The following is a 21663-nucleotide window of genomic DNA, read 5'->3' as shown; positions in this document are numbered from 1 at the left end:
AACACTTCTCTCCCAAAGGAAATCCTTTGTTCTGCCTTCCTAGGCTTGAGCTTTTCAAGCAACAGGAGGGCAGAAACCTGTCTGAGAGGTGGCAGCAGCTGGGGCTACCTGGAAAACCTCAGAAGGCTGGAATGGCAATACTGGGGGTCCTCTAAGGAGCCCCCAGAGTGCATGTAATCATACAACCAATGCTTGCAAAAGCCTTGGGGTATGATTCCAACATGTTTGATACCAAACATACCTATGTTCAGAGTTACCATTATGTAGTTGGACATAGGTAGTGACCTATTTCCAGTACACGTGTAAAATGGCATCCCCGCACTCCCGAAGTCTGCGAAAATGGTCCTGGAGGTCGTGGGGGCACCTCTGCTAGTCCAGGGGTGCCCTCACACACAGGTACTCTGCACCCTGCCCTCAGGGCTGGAGGGCCTTCTATTGGGGTGACATAAGTGACCTGGTGCAGTGTAAATGGCAGTGAAAGGGTGCATGCACCTTTTCACGCAGGCTGCAATTGCAGTCCTGCAGAAGCCTTTTGCATGGGCTCCCTATGGGTGGCAAAAGAAATGCTGCAGCCCATAGGGATCCCCTGGAACCCCAATGCCCTGGGTACCTAAGTATCATATACTAGGGACTTATAAGGGGGCACCAGTATGCCAATTGTGGGTGAAATACTGGGTTACCAGTATGCAACAACCATAATTTAAGGGAGAGAGCATAACTACTGGGGTCCTGATTAGCAGGATCCCAGTAGACACACTCAAACACACTGGCAAACAGGCCAAAAGTGTGGGTAACCAAGCTAGAAAGAGGCTACTTTCCTACAAGGTTAGCATCCACAATAATGATTTACAAGCTTTTAAACCCTGACTTTTACATGAATGACTCAAATAGTGAATCTAGAAGTCATTAGCTCATAGTGCCTATGCTTATGCCAACTTATGTACAATATCACAAATTCAAGTCAAGGTACTTTGGCCGTCGATATTTCGATCCCCTAGACAAGTATCAGGATCATCCTAAGCCTTCCTTAAGCTTGAGTTAAAAGGGTTACAGAGTGCTTGTAACCAAAACGGCGAAGATAAATCTGACTCACGTCTCATATGAGTAAGAAGGCAATCAACGGAAATCTGAATCTCCAATCAAGCGCCAATGCCATAAAGTAGTAGTAGAGTGGAGTAGTGTCACAGTGTAATAGAGTGTCATAGGGTGGAGTGGCAAAGTGTCATAGAGTGGAAAGGCATAAAGAAGAGTGAAATGGCATAGAGTGAAATAAAGTAACGTGAAGTGGCATAGAGAAAGATGGGTAGAGTGTTGTTGAGCATAGTACATTGTTGTATAGTAGAGTGGCATACAGGGTTGTGCAGTGGCGTAGAGTATCATAGATTGAAGTGGCATAGAGTGGCGTGGAGTGGTATAGAGTGGAGTAAAGTGGAATGAAGTGGCCTATAGGGAGTTGTGCAGGGAGTTACAGAGTGGAGAAAGTGTTAGAATTTAATGGAATAGAGTTTCAGCGTCTAGTATCATGGAGTGTAATGTCAGAGTGAAGTGTCAGAGTGGGGTTGGGTGGTCTAGAGTGAAGTGGCATAAGTAGATTGGTGTACAGTGTGGTGGTATAGAGTGCATTGGTTTTGAGTAAAGTGGTGTAGAGTGCATTGGTGAAGACTGCACTGGTTTAGCGTACAGTGCATTAGTGTAGAGTGGTGAAGAGTAGAGGGGAGCAGAGTGGAGTGGCACATCATAGATTGCAGTGGTGTGGAGTGCAGTCGGGCAAAGTGCTGTGTCATAGAATGATGCAGTGCATGGTAGAGTGGTGTGGCACATCATAGATTGCAGTGGTTCAGAGTGCTGTGTCAGAGTGATGCGGTGCATCGTGGAGTGGAGTGGTGCAAGGTAGAGTAGACTGGTGTAGAGTGTAGTGGTGGAGTGCAGTGATGCAGAGTAGAGTGGCATAGAGTGTAGTGGCATATAGTACACTGGTGTAGAGTGCAGTTGAGTGGCATATAGTTGAGCGGTGCAGAGTAGAGAGGAGTATAGTTCAGTGGCAGAGTGCAGTGTTGCAGAGTAGAGTGTCATAAAGGGCAGTGGTGTAGAGTAGAGTGGCACAGAATGCATTGGTGTAGAGTGCAGTGATGTAGAGTGATGCAGAGTAGAGAAGAGTGGCGTAGAGTACAGTGGTGCAGAGTAGAATAGAGTTGCATAGAGTGCCGTGGCGCAGAGTAGACTGCTGCAGAGTACAGTATAGTGGTGAAGAGTAGATTGCTGCAGAGTACAGTATAGTGGTGAAGAGTAGATTGTTGCAGAGAGGAGCATAGTGATGTAGAGTGCAGTAGCATAGAGCGGTGCAGAGCAGATTGGAGTGATGCAGGGTAGATTGGACTGGCATAGCATAGAGTGGAGTTGCGTAGATTACAGTGGCATAGAGGAGATGATTTCAAAGTAGAATGAAGTGCCCTACAGTGGAGTGGTGTAGAGTAGATTAGAGTGCAGTGGTGCAGAAAAGAGTGCAGTGGGTCAGAGTACAGTGGCATTGAGTGCAGTGGTGCAGAGTAGAGTGGCATGAAGTTCCGTGGCAGAGAGCGCAATATTGCAGATTAGAGGGTCGCAGAGTACAGTGGTGTATTGTAGAGTGGCGTAGAGTGCAGTGGCATAGAGTGCTGTGGCGCAGAGTATAGCAGCATTGAAAGCAGTTGAATAGAGTGCTGTGGTGCAGAGTAGGTTGGCATAGAGTGCAGTGGCATAGAGTGCATTGGTTTTGAGTAAAGTGGTGAAGAGTGCACTGGCAGAGTGCAGGGGTGTAGTGTACTATGGTTAGAGTAGAATAGCATAGATTACAGTGGCGTAGTGTAAAGTGGTGTAGAGTGGAGTGTTACAGCATAGATTGCAGTGGCGTAGAGTAGCACAGAGTGGAGAAAAGTGGTGTAGGGTGCAGTGGTATAGGGTAGATTGTTTCAGAGTACAGTGAAGAAAAGATAGAGAAACGATAATATACTTCAATATGCTTAAGTATGTAACGATAACAACATAAATAATAACTAGGCATAACGGCCCAAAATGAAATATGGCTTCTCTCTGTTAGCCACGCTGTAATCAAGCCCTTCATTACCTAGATAACAAAACATTAAACATAAATGTTAGAAAAATATACCCTTCTAATAGCTAAATTGTTGTGTGAAAAGGTAACATCTGGGCTCAATCTTGACTTCACTGTTTCACCAACTGGTGTGATCTTAGGCAAATACAAATATTGTGTTTCACAGAGTCTCCTTTCTAGCCTGCAGGTGTCAGGCTGAGTGGGACTCTGTTCTCTCTTTAGATCTTCCTCATTGTCTTGCAGCTCCTCTAGAAGGCATCCTGCAGTGCTCCTCTTCAAGGCTGCAGCAGGTGATGCAGACAGTAATCATCCAAAACTCTTTTCTCCGCCTCATGCCCTTTGTTCTTATGAGCACCCTTAATGCCCACAGCTGTGAACAGGACAAACAAAAGGGCAGAGGGCGCAGGGGGCCTCCTGACTCACCTTCATTCTGTTACCATCAGATCAGAGGATGGTCGGTACATGGCTATTATAAGTAGCGCTTTTGTGCGCTAATGGCCCTCTGAATAATAGAAGTGAGAGGGGACATTTTTTTGTCCCCTTGTCCCCCCCACCTTCGTCCCCCACCCTCCAAAATCTGGGGGGGATACATCCCCCGCATCCCCCACACTTCCTACGCCCATGGCTGGCTAGGCTTGCCACCTGGACGGTGTTACTGCCGTTGTTGTGATTTCTTGTCCAGTTTTTTAACTCTTCACAATAAATAAATGCTTTCAACAGTAAACATGAGGGAAAGCACTTTAATATGTGTTTTTGCTGCATTAATGATCTGTGACTGACCGAGCCATTGGAATTATATGATTGTGTGGCTGCAGCAATATCCACATAGTTTTAGATGTCACATTTGCCACACAACCCTCATCGGCGGCGTAATCTGCATATTTTCCAAAACAGAATTTTGTAGGTCAAACGGTTCAAAAGTCACTAACATTACAGCCGCATTTGTTGCCGTGCAGTGTGAGCCCTTCTGTCGCTTGTTGCTATATTGGTGTTACGTGGACATTACTGAAGGGCAGAAAATGCCCCGACCTTGTTAACACGTTAAAAAATGCCAAAATAATATAGTAGTAATATCACAAAATCTACTGTGTTTTGCCCCATATTTTGCCTTTTCTTGCCTCATTATTATATCAAACCTGCCACATAATTTGAGCCTCCCCTGCCACATAAATCCAGAGGCTCTGCTAATAGTTAAGTTAACCAAAGGCAGAAAATCTGCATTAAAAACGATGGACGTTTTTATATAAAGAATCCTCTTTACGTATGAACTCGACGCAAGTGCCCTGGACGCTGCTCATGAGCACCAGTCCCACTCCACAGAGCGGATTCATCTTTAGTTTAGGGCCTGGGCGATGAACTGATGTGCCCAGAATCACAGGCTGTTTCGCTGGGACTCGTATCTGATTCCTCATATCTTGGACAGCTCCGAGCGTCATGCCAGGTCTGTGCAGATAATGCAGACACCTCCTCCATCTGGGCCTGAGAGGGTGAGGGGCTCGATCCAGGGAAAGACACTGGGTAAAAGGTGATGATGGCTCAACACCCACAGCGACACCTGGCCCCAGAGTGGCCCCTTCTCTTACCCCCTCCCCAGCCCACCACTGCCTCAGGGCGGTGGCATGACAGGGCAGGGGGTGAAGGGAGGGCCACAGCCTCTGTTATCCCAATGGAAAAGCATCACCTGGCAGCCCAGCCAGGCTGCTTCACTCTCTCCATCAAGTGCCCTCTGTGCCCATCACCCATCGCTCAATGCCCGACTGCCCGCTTTGCCAGTCCTACACTGATGTTGGGTCATGGGTGCATTAATCACAGGCGTTCACCAGCGGAAGGGTTTCTGCTGATGGTCGTGGGGGTTGCAACCTGATGTGGATTAATATTTCGTGCTTCATCTTGACCCTTGGGCCAGCTGGACCTGCAAGGCCAGTTCTCGAAGAGCCTCATCAATCTGTTCAGCTCAAGCGTTTGAGAGTTCATAGGGGTGCAGCCCTCAAATCTATGTTCATGTTTCCATGGATGTGTTCTGGGGGCTCAGGGGTGATGGGTGCGGATGCATACAGGCTTCTGCACTCCATATATTGCTCCATGCCAGGTTCACGTAGGATGCGAGACTGGAAGCCCTGGTCATCTGGGCGCACACTTCCTTTCTTGGTGGGTCATCTTGTGTGCAGATGTTTGCCCTTTCACATAGTCATGCGTAAACCTATCAGTAGTTTCACCTCCACATTGCTGGGCCTGGCGAAGCGTTGATGTGTGGGTCGTGATGCATCAAGATGGTGCAGTGGGCCACGTGTTGGGTGTGTGCGGGAGTCTCAGGCACTCGTAGACCGGAAGCAGACCCCGAGCATGTGGTCTTGACTGGAGTCCGAGTGGCAGGATGTCCATTTATTTATACAGGAGCCCAGACCCGCCCTTGGGGAAGAGTGCTGACATTAGCCCCCGGACTTTGCAGCCAGGTACCTCAGAGAAGGTACAACTGGCCCCTGGGGTTGGTGGGAGGAGTTAGACCCTCCCTTGGAAGGCTAAAGATTGATTGTCAGAGCTGGTGAGGTCTTCAAAGTAGGCGTTGTAGACTGAGCTATAACACAAACCTTAAGTGCTGGTTCCAAGAGGGCCATGGTGCCCTTGTGCAGCGCCTCGCTCTGAGCGCTGGCACTGACCTGCATGTGGCCGTTGCATCCTTTCCTGGATCACTGAGCATTTACCTGCTGCTCTGCTGTTTGTTGCAGCAACCTATCCATCTTTCTTATGAGAACATGTGTTTTGAACACACTTTGACCTATAGGATTTAAGCACTTTCTTTCGTTTGTGACTTGAACTGCCCTCCAGACTGCAGTGTCAGGTTAGTGCTAAAGTGTTAATTTCCTGTCTCTTTAAAGTGCACATAGTAACTTGAGAATCCGGTCAGGGCTCTGCCCCAAGCATTCAAAGTGTCCATACCTTGGCTTTTGTTCCACTTTCCCTGCCTGCTGGTATCAGCTGTTCCAGCCAGTGCCACATTGAAAAGGGCAGTACCTGGCACCAGAATCTGCCCACATGACAAGAGTTTTACTGCCTCATGTATAGAACACTGCGGGTGCTCCACTGTGATCAGTGCTCGATGCCCCATCTCCTTGCGCTGGGATGTCTCCCCAACTCTTCTAAGACAGCTTTGTTCCACTCCAGGTTTTTTACAAGATGTTCATGCGGACTTCACTGATCAGTTTCAGTATGGTAGTAAGGGTGTTACACCTTTTGTATGGCTTAAACATCAGATTGTCACTCAATACCTTGAGTTATCTCTGTTTCACTATTTGTTGTATTATCAATTTCAGTATATCCCCCTTGGCAAGGGACCTGACAGGCCTGAAGTGCGTTGGGTACGTTGCTAGCATTTGCCTGAATATTCAAGGACAGGTTGACAACATATGGATGCTTCATATGATATAATAAATACGGAGAATCTGACTGGGAACGAGGTCTGTCGTTACAGACGTCTGAGTCACTCCGGCTGGAATGTGGTTGAACTCCTTGCTGCACTGCGCAGCCACTGTGAATGTGCACTCGCCGGGGAGCATTCTGGGAATGGTATTAACATTTCTTGTTCTTCCTGCCCACCTCTTGCATGCAAAGCGCATGTCATGTATGTTATGAATTCCTTGTACTGACTGGTAACGAGATCTGTGTTGTTGCAGACGTCTGAGGCACTCTGGCTGGAATGTGGCTGAATTCCTTGCTGCAGCCACGGTGTGTGTGTGCGCTGTTCGGGGAGCAGTTTGGGAATAGTATGAGCTTTTCTCATTTTTCCTGGTTGTCTCATGTGCACAGAGCTCATTTCACTGTATGTTATGAACTCTTTATACAGACTGGTAATGGGTTGTGTCACTGCAGACGTCTGAGGCACTCTGGCTGGAATGTGGTCTAACTCCTTCCTGCACTGCACAGTCACTGTGATTGCACAAGGAGCCGAGGAACAATGCTTGTGTTTTCAGAGACGAAATCATCTGGCTGTTCCCTTGTGGGCACCGCTTCTTCTGCACATATTAAATACAGTACGTTCTGAATTTGTAGTTATCTGTGACAAAAGGATCTTTACATGTAAATTAAAAAAAAATGTATAGTACTTGCTATTTCCTACTAAATTAATCCAGTTCAGTACAATCGCTAACCAGTGACTCAGGATGTGCAAATCCAGCCTAGTTGGGGCACAGTTGTCTCCTGCCTTTCTGATTCCCTGCGGTTGCTTTCAGGTCTCTCTTCCCTGTGAAGATTACTTTATAAGGGCCCGCACTCTCCATGGTGTGTGTATCAACCTCTCCTGCACCTGTAACACCTCTCTTCTGCTTTATAATGGAGTCTAGCTTCTGCAGGCACACTCTATACCCCAAATCCCATACTCAATACCACCAGCATTATGGAAATATGTCTTTAATGTTGCACATCATTTGCAAACTTCATGTAAAACACCAGACATACCACAGAGAAACACCAGAGTCGCGCTGCACCGCACTGTGAACGACCAGAACCATTGCATGGGCAGAAAAACAAAGTAGGTGAAAAAACAGAGCAAACGATTTGTAACCACTGGAAGTTCTCCGGACATCTTTAAGGCCAGTCCTCCAGGGCCTTTGAAGCTTGGCGGCAGTGAACAATCCTTGTGACAAGTACTGCTGCTGTCCCTGGAACCACAGAAGCCACATACCGCTGCAAGCACCTCTTCTTTAGCAGTGGCTTTCAAGGGACAGGACAGGCTAGTCATCCCGAAACGTGATTATGCAGAAAAAGAGCCTGCTATGTTAGCACTGCCATAACTCGCAATGAATATATAATCTGGGCAGCGCTGTTTCTTTTCACAAAGAGACCTATTTAATAAGACTCAGACTAGCAGCTATGACTGAAGTCCATGAGGTACTGATCAGTCTGAATGTGGTCTCCTGTGGGTCTTTATACATGAGGGCACTCTACACAGATGCAAACACAGGGCAGAGACTTGTAAAGGAGCTCAAAGTGTATGCTCTGCTTTGACTGAAAGTGTGCAAGTTTGATCCCACTGAACCTCTGCGGGTGAGGGCAAAAAGCATCCAGTCTGCTGGTCCCACAAGATACCAGCAGTTCAGTCAGCCTCTGTCTCTTTCAAACGTGGACAGAGGGTTTTAGGGACAGCACTCACTTCTGAGAGGCACTTGCACAAGAAAATGCTGAATGTCACAAGACCCCTGGCTCCGGCGGTCTGGGCAGCCTAGCCGGGGTAGGATGCTGTGGTCAGCCGGGTCTGGGTAGGATGCTGCGGTCAGCCGGGTCTGGGTAGGATGGTCTGGGTAGGATGCAGCGGGCAGCCGGCCTGTCTGGGATGCTGTGGTCAGCCTGGCCTGGTCTGTGCAGGATGCTGTGGTCAGCCAGGTCTGGGTAGGATGCTGTGGTCAGCCTGGCCTGGTCTGGGCAGGATGCTGTGGGCAGCCCGGCCTGGGTAGGATGCTGCGGGCAGCCGGCCTGTCTGGGATGCTGTGGTCAGCCTGGCCTGTGTGGGATGCTGTGGTCAGCCTGGGCCTGGGTTGGATGCTGCGGGCAGCCGGGTCTGGGTTGGATGCTGCGGGCAGCCGGGTCTGGGTTGGATGCTGCGGGCAGCCGGGTCTGGGTTGGATGCTGCGGGCAGCCGGGTCTGGGTTGGATGCTGTGGTCAGCCTGGCCTGGGTAGGGTGTTGTAAGTTACGCAAAGAAGCTGTAACCCGGTGTAGTGGCGGTGGAATATGGCTTCAGGCGGGGTAGGCTGTGGGTGCCCATCTTTTCAGTGGTTCACCCTCACAGGGCCCTTAAGTCTCATTCCGCCTCTCATTCACTGTCCACTGGCCGGTCTCTGCACTCAGTGTTCTCTGCGGAAGGGAGGTCCTCACAGCCAGATTCCTGCTCCCTGCAGATGTGGCACATAAGCCTCTGCATGTCAGGCTGTCTGTGCCCTTTTTTTCTTCAGGTTATGGTGGCAGAACACAGTGCCCTGTACTAAAGGGAGCTAAACCCAGGGCCCTGAACTAAAGGGAGCTAAACCCAGGGCCCTGCACTAAAGGGAGCTAAACCCAGGGCCCTGCACTAAAGGGAGCTAAACCCAGGGCGCTGCACTAAAGGGAGCTAAACCCAGGGCGCTGCACTAAAGGGAGCTAAACCCAGGGCCCTGCACTAAAGGGAGCTAAACACAGGGCGCTGCACTAAAGGGAGCTGAACACAGGGCCATGCACTAAAGAGAGCTAAACACAGAGCGCTGCACTAAAGAGCGCTAAACACAGGGCGCTGCACTAAAGGGAGCTAAACACTGCACCCTGCACTAAAGGGAGCTGAACACTGCACCCTGCACTAAAGGGAGCTGAACACTGCACCCTGCACTAAAGGGAGCTGAACACTGCACCCTGCACTAAAGGGAGCTGAACACTGCACCCTGCACTAAAGGGAGCTGAACACAGGGCCCTGCACTAAAGGGAGCTGAACACAGGGCCCTGCACTAAAGGGAGCTGAACACAGGGCCCTGCACTAAAGGGAGCTGAACACAGGGCCCTGCACTAAAGGGAGCTAAACACAGAGCCCTGCACTAAAGGGAGCTAAACACAGAGCCCTGCACTAAAGGGAGCTAAACACAGAGCCCTGCACTAAAGGGAGCTAAACCCAGGGCCCTGCACTAAAGGGAGCTGAACACAGGGCCCTGCACGAAAGGGAGCTAAACCCAGGGCCCTGCACTAAAGGGAGCTGAACCCAGGGCCCTGCACTAAAGGGAGCTAAACCCAGGGCGCTGCACTAAAGGGAGCTAAACCCAGGGCGCTGCACTAAAGGGAGCTAAACCCAGGGCGCTGCACTAAAGGGAGCTGAACACAGGGCCCTGCACGAAAGGGAGCTAAACCCAGGACCCTGCACTAAAGGGAGCTGAACACAGGGCCCTGCACTAAAGGGAGCTGAACACAGGGCCCTGCACTAAAGGGAGCTGAACTCAGGGCCCTGCAGCTTAAGGAAAGAACCTGGCAGAGACCGACACCTGTGGATCACTTTAGTACCCCCTTTTCTCACTCACGTCAACTCTTTGGGCCCTTATTAATATGTGAATTATAATACTACCTAACTAAACTTGAGGCGGGGCTCTGGCAGTGTTTTTATTTCCGGTGAGGGCGCTATTCCTGTTCACAACCAGAGGGGTAGCTCAGCGGGATAAGCACCTGCTACAGATGTCGGGGTGCCACTTGCAGTCTCCATACGTCTCTGCAGCACCCCCTGATCCCCTCAGAGCACTTCCAGTGTGGCTGGCTCTGGCTTCAATCCCTTCTGAGGTCAGTCCAGGGAGTCAGTAACATTGCCCTGGGTGATTGGCGACTAGAAGCAAGCAGTAGAGATCTTCATGGCACCATATGGTTTCACCCCTCGGTGTTTGTGTTCTGAGTCTCATCTTCTGAGGAGTGGCCGGGGGGGTGGGGGGAGGCATTTGGTGTTTACCTCACACTGAAGGCAGGGAAGGGCTGGTGCTGAGTCAGTCCCGGAAGTGCCTGCCGCGTGATGACTGCAGGGGATGCTCACTTCCGGGTGATTAAAGAGCAGAGTCTGCCAGAGACAGGGTGGGTCATGGCTGCCAGGCTTTCAGTGTGTTCGTGATATTTCTAAGTTGTGTTAGTGTGCCTGTGTGCGACACTGGGGGACCGTGTGTGTGACACTTTATCACTAGTGCAATAAACAAATACAATAAACCAGCTGGGTCCATGTGACCCGATACATTCCCCCCTTCTGTGCAATGTTCTAGACACTGCCTCCACACTACTACACTCTACTCTACACCACTCCACGCCACTGCACACTACTCTGCACCAATCAACTTTACCCACTCCACGCCACTGCATTTTGCACCACCCCACTCTACGCCACTTCACTCTATGCCTCTTTACTCTACACTCTACAACTCTACTGTAATCCAATGCTCTACTCTATTCACCACTGCACTCTACAGCACCCAGTGTAGCCCTGACCAGTCTACTCTGCACAACTGTACTCTATACCACTCTGCGACACTGCACTCTATGCCAATACACTCTACGCCAATGCACTTTACTCTTTAACACTCAGTCGACCATTAGGCCAGAAGTGACCCTTCTCTGCTGTTTGACAGCTCTCATTTGCAGGAAGTGAAGTGTTTGCTCTGACTTGTTGGGAGCTATCAAAGCTCCTTCCAAGTGAGTGCAAACAAGTATGTCGAGGGGGATGGCACCCCGGAACCTAGCAGGAGCTGCCCTGCGGGGGTGGTGGTCCCAGGGCCATCTTTGACTTCACGAGGTGGGCCATGTGGCCCCTCTTCATCGTGTATTGCCCCAGGAAGTGGAGGACGCTACTCATTATTCTATTTTAGCCCCAGGAAGGTCTGCGGGAGGGGGGGAGCTTGGTGCCCCCCACTTGGAATCCATTTTATTTAAAGCCCTGGGGAGGTGGCGGTGCCTGGGTCTGAAGGGGGGGGACAAGTGGCCCCTGCATTGTATTAAACACTAGGTGGCGGTCCCTGGGCTTCGGGGGTGGTTCGGGTGACCCCCTGCATCCATTTTAAGTCCGGGGGAGGTGGCAGTCCCCGGGACTGCAGGGAGGGGCAGGGGTCGTCACATTCAAAATGTAAATGCCCCTGGGACCTGGCCAAACCAGTTGCTGCATTTAAACAAGCGCGGGAGCCTGCACTTTATTTTCTTTAAATTTTCAGTGGATCTGCCATGTCTCCCGCTGAAATGTTTTTTAAATTGCTTTTTTGCTCTGAGGGGTTCCCTATGGAATCACAGCACCAGAGCTACCCTGGCCCCTTTTCTTTTTTTGTCCTACTTTTTTTCTGGGACTTGGTTGAAGCCGAGCCCCAAGATGGCTGCCAACTCTTCCTTGTTGAAGTGTTGGCAGCCAATCAGATCTCAGCACGAGATTTGGTGAGTTTGTGGAGCCTTTGCGTCCCTATATATACAAGTTTGGATTGTGTTAAATTTCTTTAAAACTGCTGAACGGATTTACACTGTATAACACAAAGGGCATTTTTTCAACCTGGCGCTACCTTTCTGACAAATTTGGTGTAGTTCCATCCAGTGGTTTGGGCTGTAGACCTGTTCAAAGTCCCTGTGGGACTTAACTTTGGAAATGCACCTTTTTGCGCCCCCTCCCCCCTTTTTTCTCCGCCTCCGCTTGAGGGAGCACCCCACAACTTTCCAGACAGCAACCGGTATGACTGTCAAATATTTTTTGAAGATTTCATGAAGATTCGTCAAGCTACACCAAGGATATAGGCAAGTAAAAAAATGCTTTTTCTATAGAAACATTGTCCTAACTATAATTACCTAGTGGTGACCACCACTAGGTAATTTAAGATTCTGTGTGTGTCACTGAAATCTGTTAAATATACATTTTCTGTAGCAGAACTTCCCATCCTAATTTAAGCCACAGGATTCTGCTATGTCAGCTTACAAAATCCAGGGAGCTGGGGAATTGGGGTCCTTCTGCTCTGGGCTCCTTCAATATGATTGTACCAATGGTTTGTCTTCTGCTGCCCTCCACATAGAACAGAAGTGGACCATTCCTTCCTGTGGTTAGACCATTACACAGTGGTCAAGAAGGGATTGTCCTGAAGGACGACCGCTTCTTCTTCTTCAAAACCTATAAAGTTATTTTTGTGTTAAGACTTTAAAACTTTTTCAAACCTATTGCCTTCAATACTTCCACTGATATTTCTACCAGGGCTACTTCAATGCCATGGCTGGGATTAAATCACAACGAGGTCCGGGTCTACTGCGTCCTTATTGATGCTTTTTGCTTACTGGTCCTATTTTTACTTACATTAAAAAAAAAATCATAGCTCCAGTTCCCTTATTGGATTTTGTGTGATTTTGGTCCTTTGCTCATAAATGTTTTTCTTTAGTTTATAATGGTTTGTGGAATCTGATTGTGTTTTTGTGTGAATTTGTTCTACTGTATATGCGCTGCTTAAATACTTTACACATTGCCTCTGACTTAAGCCTCACTGCTTCGCCCCATGTTACTAGGGATTGAGTACAGGCTTATTTCATTTAATTTGAGTGACATTTAGCAGGTGGTGGCCGTGTCCAATATCAATCCACTGTCCTACATCATGCTGCTATTGTTAATGCTAGATGTGTATTGCTTTGGTGAATGTTTGAACCTAGAGAAGTGACATGGGCATCATCTTGGGAGGAACCACTATGAATGAAGACAGATGTTTGCACCATGTTGCTCTGTGATTGCATTTTACCTGAAGCAAGCTAAAGAATCATCTTGTTAAATGATGTTAGAATCTAGTTTTTCTTTCACTGGGCTTCTATCACTAAATGCAATGGATTACACATCTACTTGATGATCTAGGGACTTGCTGTGTGATTAGACCTTGAGATGGAGATATTGAATAACCAATCATTGTTTTATTCAATGAACTCTAGACAATAGTGTGTTTTCTTTGAGTCAGTTACTTGACCTTTATGTTGTTTGCAATTCTCATGACATTGGTTGACTTCTTACCTTTAACTTCTTGTTGTGTTGTTTTCTCCATTCAGGCTGACATGCTAATGGACTCTGGGATGGAGTCAGTGCGTTCTCAGAAAGATCACCACCCTGACACGGAGGCGAGAACAAAAAGCATCCTCACTGCACCCGACAGTGACTGGGAAGAGACTGGGACGAGGTCACTGGAGCCCAATGGACAACGCTGGACGGAGAAGCACAGTTCCACAAGAGTCGAACAATTGACCGCGCAGTCCATGAATGACACAGGCCAACAAGACAGTACTGTGGATCCTGACAATACACTGAACTCAGTAGACAGCAGTAGCGCACACTTCAAAACCATTTACTCCAAAGACACAAGTGGTCAACCAGACCACAGCACGGCGTGTAAAGGGAGCAGTGTCAGTGACCGCATGTCTATGGAGTGTGGGGCAAGCAATGCTGGACCTCCGAATCAACCTCTTCTTGAAGACACTGCTGGTCGTCTTGAACATACTGAAAGGCCCCAAGAGATCAGTGTTCTACAACACAATGCCTCTAAGGTGGTTTGTCATCAAGAGGAAAATGCTACAGGGTTGAAAGAGATCAGCAAACAGCCAGGAAATTCTCACCAGTCCAAAGAGATCCATGACAAAAGTGACAACATCTCAGAGTCATCTGTGACCAGTCATCATCCGCAGAATACCGAAGAGTATGACAGAATTAATGATCAGCAAGACATGGCCAGAGAGCTTGAAGAGACTACTGACCAACTGCACAACACCATGGAGAGAGAAGAGATCTGTGACCAACCAGATAATGTGCTGAACGCAACGAAGATAAAAAACAAAGCACACAACACTGTAAAATCTGTTACGATTTGTGACCAAACGGAAAACACCATGAAGTCTGAGATCAGTGATGACTCACACACTTTCAGCAGCCAAGTGGACAGTACTGGGGACTCTACTGAGCTCTGTGAGGGCCATTCCAGCACTTCAAATGCCAATGTCCATGAAGAACCAAACAATTCCATGGAGTTTAAAGAAACAAGTGAACAACAACACAATGCCAGAGAGTATACAAAGATAAGTGACCTGCTTCATACCGCCACAGAGTGTGAGGAGATCAGTGACGAGCCACCCTGCATGACAGAGCCAAAAGAGATGATTGAACAAACAGATAAATCAACGGGCTCTGAAGAGAACAAGGTTCAACCTCACAGTTTCACTAATTGTAAAATCATTTGTGACCAGGCACTCAACTCGCCTGCACCCAAAGGGGTTACAGATAAACCCAACGATGCCACAGAGCCAAAAGAGATCGGCGACCAACCACACACTGTCAACAACTCCAAAGAGATTGACAACCAACCACACACTGACACAGATTCTAAAGATATCTGCAACCAAGCACACACTGTCACAGACTCTAAAGAGATGGGCGACCAACTACACACTGTCACAGATTCTAAAGATATCTGCAACCAAGCACACACTGTCACAGACTCTAAAGAGATGGGCGACCAACTACACACTGTCACTAATTCTAAGCACATCGGTAATCAAGCACATGCCAGTGACGAGTCTCAAGAACCTGGTGACAAAGTGCACAACACCATAGAGTCTGGTGATTTAAATTACCCCAACAGTACTACAATGTCTAACAACATCAGTAACCAGTTAGAGAACATCATAGACTCTAAAGACATCACATATAAACCAGAAAATACTGCAGATACTACGGAGATTAGTGTTCAATCCATTATAGGAGAGACAACGAAGAAGAGTGATCAACCAGAAAACACCCTGCCCCCTGAAGAGAGCTGTAATCAACCAGCCAATATCATAGCGCCTAAACGCATCAGTGAGAAATCAGATAAAACTGAGACACCGTTTGAGATCAGGCCCCATTCAGCCAATACCACAGAGCCACAGGAAATGGAAACTCAACTAGACAATAGCCGTGAAGCTAAAGAGGACAGTGGCCAAACAGTCAATGTTGCTGAGACTAAAGGCTTGAGCGAGGATCCGGAAAAAAGGATATTATCCATAGAAATAACTGATCAAGCCGAGAATATTGTTGACTCTGAAGAGCACAGTGAACAATCACCCAACAATATAGAGTCTAAGATGATGCGTACCCAATCAGACAACACTAGTAGATCTACAAACAACAGTGAGGAACAAGACATCGTCATGGAGTCTAAGGAGATGAGTGGTGAAGGCAGCACCACAAATGGAACTGGAAACAGTGACCGGTCGCCCAACACCACAGAGGCCGCTGGAAGCAGCAGTGAAACCATTACTGTGATGAACTCTGCAGAAAGCACTGATGAATCCAACAGCACAAATGACTCCATATCTGTCAGGATAGATGATCCTAGCTATAATGCGGACATTATAGACTTGAATATTGTGCTGTGCACGGGAGTGGAGCCAACCGAATCTGATCATAACACACTAACCAAAGACAGTCAGGATGTGTGTCACGTAGATACACCCTCCAGACTAGTACACAGTGGTTTTCCAAAACACACTGATCTCCTCGAATCAAACAACTCTGAAATCCTCAGGCCACAGGTCCCTGCTCCGACAGAAGCAGGCACCATAAGGTGTAACAGCACAGAACTCAATGAGGCCAAGACTACATCCGATCATGCCGCTGGGTCACATGAGACCTATGATCAATCGGACACCACAGCAGAGGAGGCCGAGGCAAAGAATAAACCATACGAAAGGTTAGATCACCAAGAGCCTCACATTATACATGACCACACCCCAGAAGATGAACCCGGCATCAAATATCCTACTGCTGTCATGGATGCTCAGCCCTTGGCTGCTGAGAGCACATTACATGTGGAATTGCTATGTCAACCTCATCAAAGAGATACTGAGGCACAAACTGCTCTCGATTCTGCAATTGAGGGTCAGTTAGCAGACCTCCAAGAGCCAAATATGAAGAACTCTCCTCAAAGTAATTCACTGGACAGGAGTATCGATGAGACTCTACCTCCAGCATTGGTTGGCACAGAGGGAATGGAGGGTGATCGCCTGGGCCAGGACAGCGAAACCAGCTATTTATACCAGCTAAAGAATGATCACAGTTTGTCCTCTGTTGAGACATCTGCCACTCAAGGCACCGTGTTAGAGCATTCTGCAACCGGCCCAACTTCATCCGAGCTGTGGGAGACCCCCTCTCAGCGTCTCGCCCCTGACAAACATTTTGTAGAGGATGATTCAAGTGCTCACACTCTGGGCACATTACCACCCAACAACTCCAGTCCCACATATTGGGACCCTGCAACAGGCCCTGGTATTGCTGGACTAGACACCGTCGATTGTCAAACTAAGGGGACACAACACCCAGATGCCACACCAGACTTATCCGATTTGTGTACTCCTTCTGCACTTGATCCACAGTATCACAGCCCCTCTGCAGTGGGAGAGGAATCAGTAGTGTCTGAAAATGTCAACACTATAGATTTTCCTTCCTCTTTCCACTTGCAAAATGTAGATGATTCCATGTGGGCATCAGATGGTCCAGGAGATGAAGTCTTTCAACAATATGGGCAAGATAATACTGTGTCACCCTCTCTGCAAGTGGGACATGTGAGTGAAGCCACTGAGAGTAAAGAACCTGCTTTAGGAGATCAGCGTGAGAATAAATTACAGAAGGATATTTCCCAAACTCCGAAATCTCAAAGTCATGAGCACTTCAGAAGACCTGAACCAGACTTGGAAATGGTTCCAACCAAAGGTGATGTCTCAGAACAAACGGAAAGCCGCCCGGATTCGGAGCATTCCACCTTCACCTCCGCCACAAACAATGAAGAACTGGCATATGATGTCCTGTTGGTCGAAAGGTACGGGTACGATGAGGAGGTGCCAGATGGAAAACCTACTCTGGTGAATCCATTGGTTTCAATGGAGGAACACCCACTTCAAAGTGCTTGTCATGAACGTTCTCTCGCTGAGGGGCTGCAGACACCTGTATCTTTGAGGGTACAGGAGCCTGTGACTGACTACTTCCTGAACATGAACTTGGGGGATGCGTTTCCTTTGGCCTCTGGAACAGACCCAGCTTTTCCTTCGGAGGATTTAATCTCCAAATCCTGGTTAACTGATCCTATGGTTGGAGGTTTCAATGATGTTGAAGAAAACGTTGGAGAAGGACCCCTAGAAGCTCATGGTGACATGCCTGTAAGAGTCCACCCATTTGGATTTAAAGTGGACTTCATGAAGTTCCTCAGCCAAGTGCCAACACAACTTCATGGAGCAGGTGAAGATGTACAGGAACCACATGTGGTGTGTAGCCCAGATCCTCATAAAGCATGTGATGAAGCCCAGGCAGCAGAACTTGTGGACAACCTACCTCTGGGTGAAGAAGGTGCGGTGGACACCTCATCTCGTTGGGAGACTGACCTTTCTATAACAGACACCTCTAGTCCAACCATCAAGAGTGAAACACCCAAGCCAATCCATTTCTACAATCCATTGATGTGGCCGGAGCACAGTAGACCGGCTAGGTCCTTCAGTGAAGAGGTGACGACTGAGCCCCGGGATAACCATGGCAGGTTCTGCAGTCCTGTGACACCTCAGGTCTTGTTAAACAGCCTCCCTGTCAGCCCACACACTGATGGAACCCATCACAGGGATGGTTCATTGCTGGGAGCAGAGACCTCACCAATACCAGACCTGTCTTCAGCCTCTGAAAATGTCTTTCTTAGTCCCCAAACTGGGTTTGCAACTGTAACTGTGATTGCTGGCACAGCTGAGCCTAAAACTCAAAGTAACTGGGGGCCTACATGGAAAGTGCCAGACGACTCTGTGTTGCAGGCGCTCACTAGAAAGATTAGCTCTCCCAAATTAGGCAGGAGAGCTCACAAAGTCTACCGAACAAGTGGTGGGACAGATGCTGCTGAGACGCGCCACCGGCACTCCACCCCGCTCCTTGTCTCACACCTTAACCTGGCAGAGGAGAAGGTCCTTGGGGAGACAGCTGCAAGAGAACCAGACAAGTTGCCCTCATTGACCCCCAAACTATTCAAAATAGCACCACTGTCTTCTCATTCGAAAGTCTTGTTCAAGCAAGTGGCCGTGCCAGAAGATGCTGCCTGTCCTAATGCAGAGGAGGGCCTGCTGCCTGCAGTGCAGAGCACATGTGGTAGGTGGTGGTGGTTAAAGTTGAGAGAAAAAGATGATGAGTATAGAAGCAGTGCCACCACTCCAGGGCCTTTCCTTTGCTTACGGTAAAGACCCTCCTTGTTGAAGGTCACTTGCATCTGGCAAACGTATCTAGTTGCCCATTTCAAATCCTGAGTGCTCAGGATAACTAGCAAAGTCTACAGCTATAGAAATGAAGAATCGAGGGGACTTGATCTGCGGAGCAACCAAATGGTGAAACTGGGGCCTTACGGGCCTAAAGAACTCCATGGGTTCATGTCTCTGTTGCATCCCCTGCACTGGGGTAGAGCCCCAGCATGGTATAGCCTTGCAGGGGTCATGAGTCTATCCACAAAAGAAGTTGTTTCATATAAATTATCTACCTGGATTCAAGAACATAAACACACTGGCACAAACCACACTGTGCAGGGGAGATCATGGATCCTACTGGGATTCACTGTAACACACTGACACAAACTACACTGTGCCACAGAGATCTCCGATGCTACGGGGATCCGCTGTAGAGAGTTGTGTAGGAGCCGTGCCTGCTGTGTGGCTCAGCTGCTGCAGCTGCAGGTGCCATGGGGGATTGTGGTGGGAAGGCCCGGTCTTCATGGAGAATTGGATTATATTGCATCAGCATTTATGTAGTTCTTACCACCCATGGCTGGGCATTGAAGCTCTTGGTGGCCAGTAGCACGTCACTCCTAGAGCCAAATGTTGGTATTTAATTCTGTGGTTAGCATTCAGGAACATTTATTTGTGTTTAGTTTAGTCGCTTCTAAGCACCATCATTAAGAAGTATCTTGAGAATCATGCAATGAGGTAGACTCGTGGCAAAAAGGTTCAAATTTAGAGCATTAACAAACACATTCATTCAATTTTAAACATCTTGATTAAGAGCTATAGGTTGGGAGAGCATTCAGCAGGAGGTGTCTGCAGACCAAGTGCCCTGCATTGTGGAAGTGGATCTGTTGAATATCACAGACGTTTATGCTGAAGAGGATGGGCAAGGGGAAGGGAAACATCAAAGTTATAATTCCCGTTCATTTTTTAATGCAGGGATCTTCGGCTAAATTGTGGAAGGCAGCCTATCAAGATTGGCTGCAGGATCCTGACTGCAGGGGGCACAAAATGGCTAGAAGGGACTGTTTGTTGCAGTTACACCTCCACTAGTATTGTGAACAGGCACCACACCTCCATTAAAGGCTGCATGAATTCTGCATAAGTTCTTTGGTGAGAAGCCCGGGAGCTCTCTGTGGTCTGTGCTGTTCTGAAGTATCTATTGTGTATCCATGTTTGAACAGTAGAAGCCCTCACTATGCCTTTGGGGGTTACGTTGTGAGTAACAATTTAATTACCGTTCCCTTAACGCCGATGGTTATTGCTGGCTCTTAATGTTCATGGGTGGGAGTTCCATCATTCGGTAGCTTATAGTGGGAAGGAAACACCAAAAACAGTTTTCTTGTAAACTGTGACTATTAGTTGTGGTGCCAGACTGAACGTAGATTCCTAGGATGGGGTGTTGAGCGATTTTCATCTGGAAACATCATTCCATCTATAATTCATCTTGCAGCTAAGGTCTGCACTCCCTAGAGGTGTCTAAGGGTTGAATGTGGGATCTGCTGCTAACAGTTCATTTGTAAAGTCCAGTCCAGGAGGATGACTGATGTAGGCACTTCAGCCCTTTGGCACAATTCAAGGTGGGGAAAATGCATCAAAATGTACTCATGATGTAGAAAGCCAAACTGGTTTGTTTTTCCGCATGGGTGTTCGTAGACTGTCAAGTCCATGACAACATTCCCATTCTGAGGAGCTTTGGGGCACCGAGCAAGACCTTTTTTCGGTCACATGTTTAGGAAAACTTTGAATCTGATTGCATATTTTCCACAAAGTCAACCTGGCATAATGCCAAATAAAACGGAATTCTACTTTAATCTTTCAGAAACCGGGTAACAAACATTAGGGGTGTTAAAAATGTTGTAGTCTCGAGTAATTATGTGGAATTTCAGTGAAATTACTTGTATATGCAAATTCATCACTTACCACTATATTTTGCCTCAAAATGTGTCTTTGCATCAATTTTTGATGCAAGAAAGTACAATGTGGATAAAAAAAAAGTGCAAAAAACCCAAAGGACCAGAAACATAACAAAGAAAATCAAACTATGTCTTGCGGGAGGGCCTGTGTGGAGAGAGAAGGAGCCAGGGGTAGAGGTAGGGACAGAGAGGGAGAGAGGTTGTGATAGAAAAACTTGCAGAGGTGAAGGAAAGATCACTTTTCAAGGGCATCTCTTGAAAGTAGGTGGTAGGAGCTCTGGGCATTTCGCCTCTCTTCCCGTGCTTTGAAGTGTCTCTGTATGACAATGCCTGGATCTGACACTTCTTTTGATGCATGTGGTGGTTGTCCTAAGTCAAATGACCTTGAGAAGGTGTTAGCAGATGCGAAGATGTGTTCCCCAAAGATAGCTCATCGGCAGCAACCTGTCTTTCTTTGTGCTGACGATTGCATCCTTATGGCCAGAACAGAGAGGGGTCTTCAAAAGCTGCTTGATAAATTTGTTGATTTTATGACAGCGTTGGGCTCATCTACCAATAAAGCAAAATCTTACACTGTGGTCTGTGGGTGTCCAACAAGTAGGGGAGCTTCCTTCTATATTGGAGACACACGTTTGAAATATTTGGGAGTAGCTTAGTGATAGCAAATGCGACCATCCTACAGCAGTTAAGGTTACACAGTATAAGCTGGAGGTTGCATCACTGCGTACATTTCTCTCAAAATTAGGTTCTGTGCCATTCAAACCAATTATCAATGTTTTCAAAAGCAAGGCCTGTGCCTGTTGCCACTTGCGGTGTGGGTGTTTGGGGGGTAGATGAGCTCATTCACCTTGCAAATTAGTGAGAACAATTTTTAAGGAGTTTGCAGTCACTTCCCAGTAGCATACCAGCTATT

At 47.9% G+C, this 21663-nt stretch overlaps 1 protein-coding gene across 1 annotated transcript in view; it reads left to right on the top strand.

Moving 5' to 3' along the window:
• The window catches only part of LOC138303481 (serine-rich adhesin for platelets-like), a 194773-nt gene that overhangs the window by 78472 nt on the left and 94638 nt on the right, over positions 1 to 21663 (top strand). The window contains exon 2 of the mRNA XM_069242655.1: positions 13618 to 18712. Coding sequence (XP_069098756.1) covers positions 13624 to 18712 — 5089 coding nt within the window. The 5' untranslated portion in view covers positions 13618 to 13623. The remainder of the gene's footprint in view (positions 1 to 13617; positions 18713 to 21663) is intronic.

Source organism: Pleurodeles waltl, chromosome 7 (assembly GCF_031143425.1).
Source record: "Pleurodeles waltl isolate 20211129_DDA chromosome 7, aPleWal1.hap1.20221129, whole genome shotgun sequence".
Lineage (NCBI taxonomy): Eukaryota > Metazoa > Chordata > Amphibia > Caudata > Salamandridae > Pleurodeles > Pleurodeles waltl.
The sequence above is the reverse complement of the archived record's forward strand: the minus strand, read 5'-3'. Positions and strand labels throughout refer to the sequence as shown.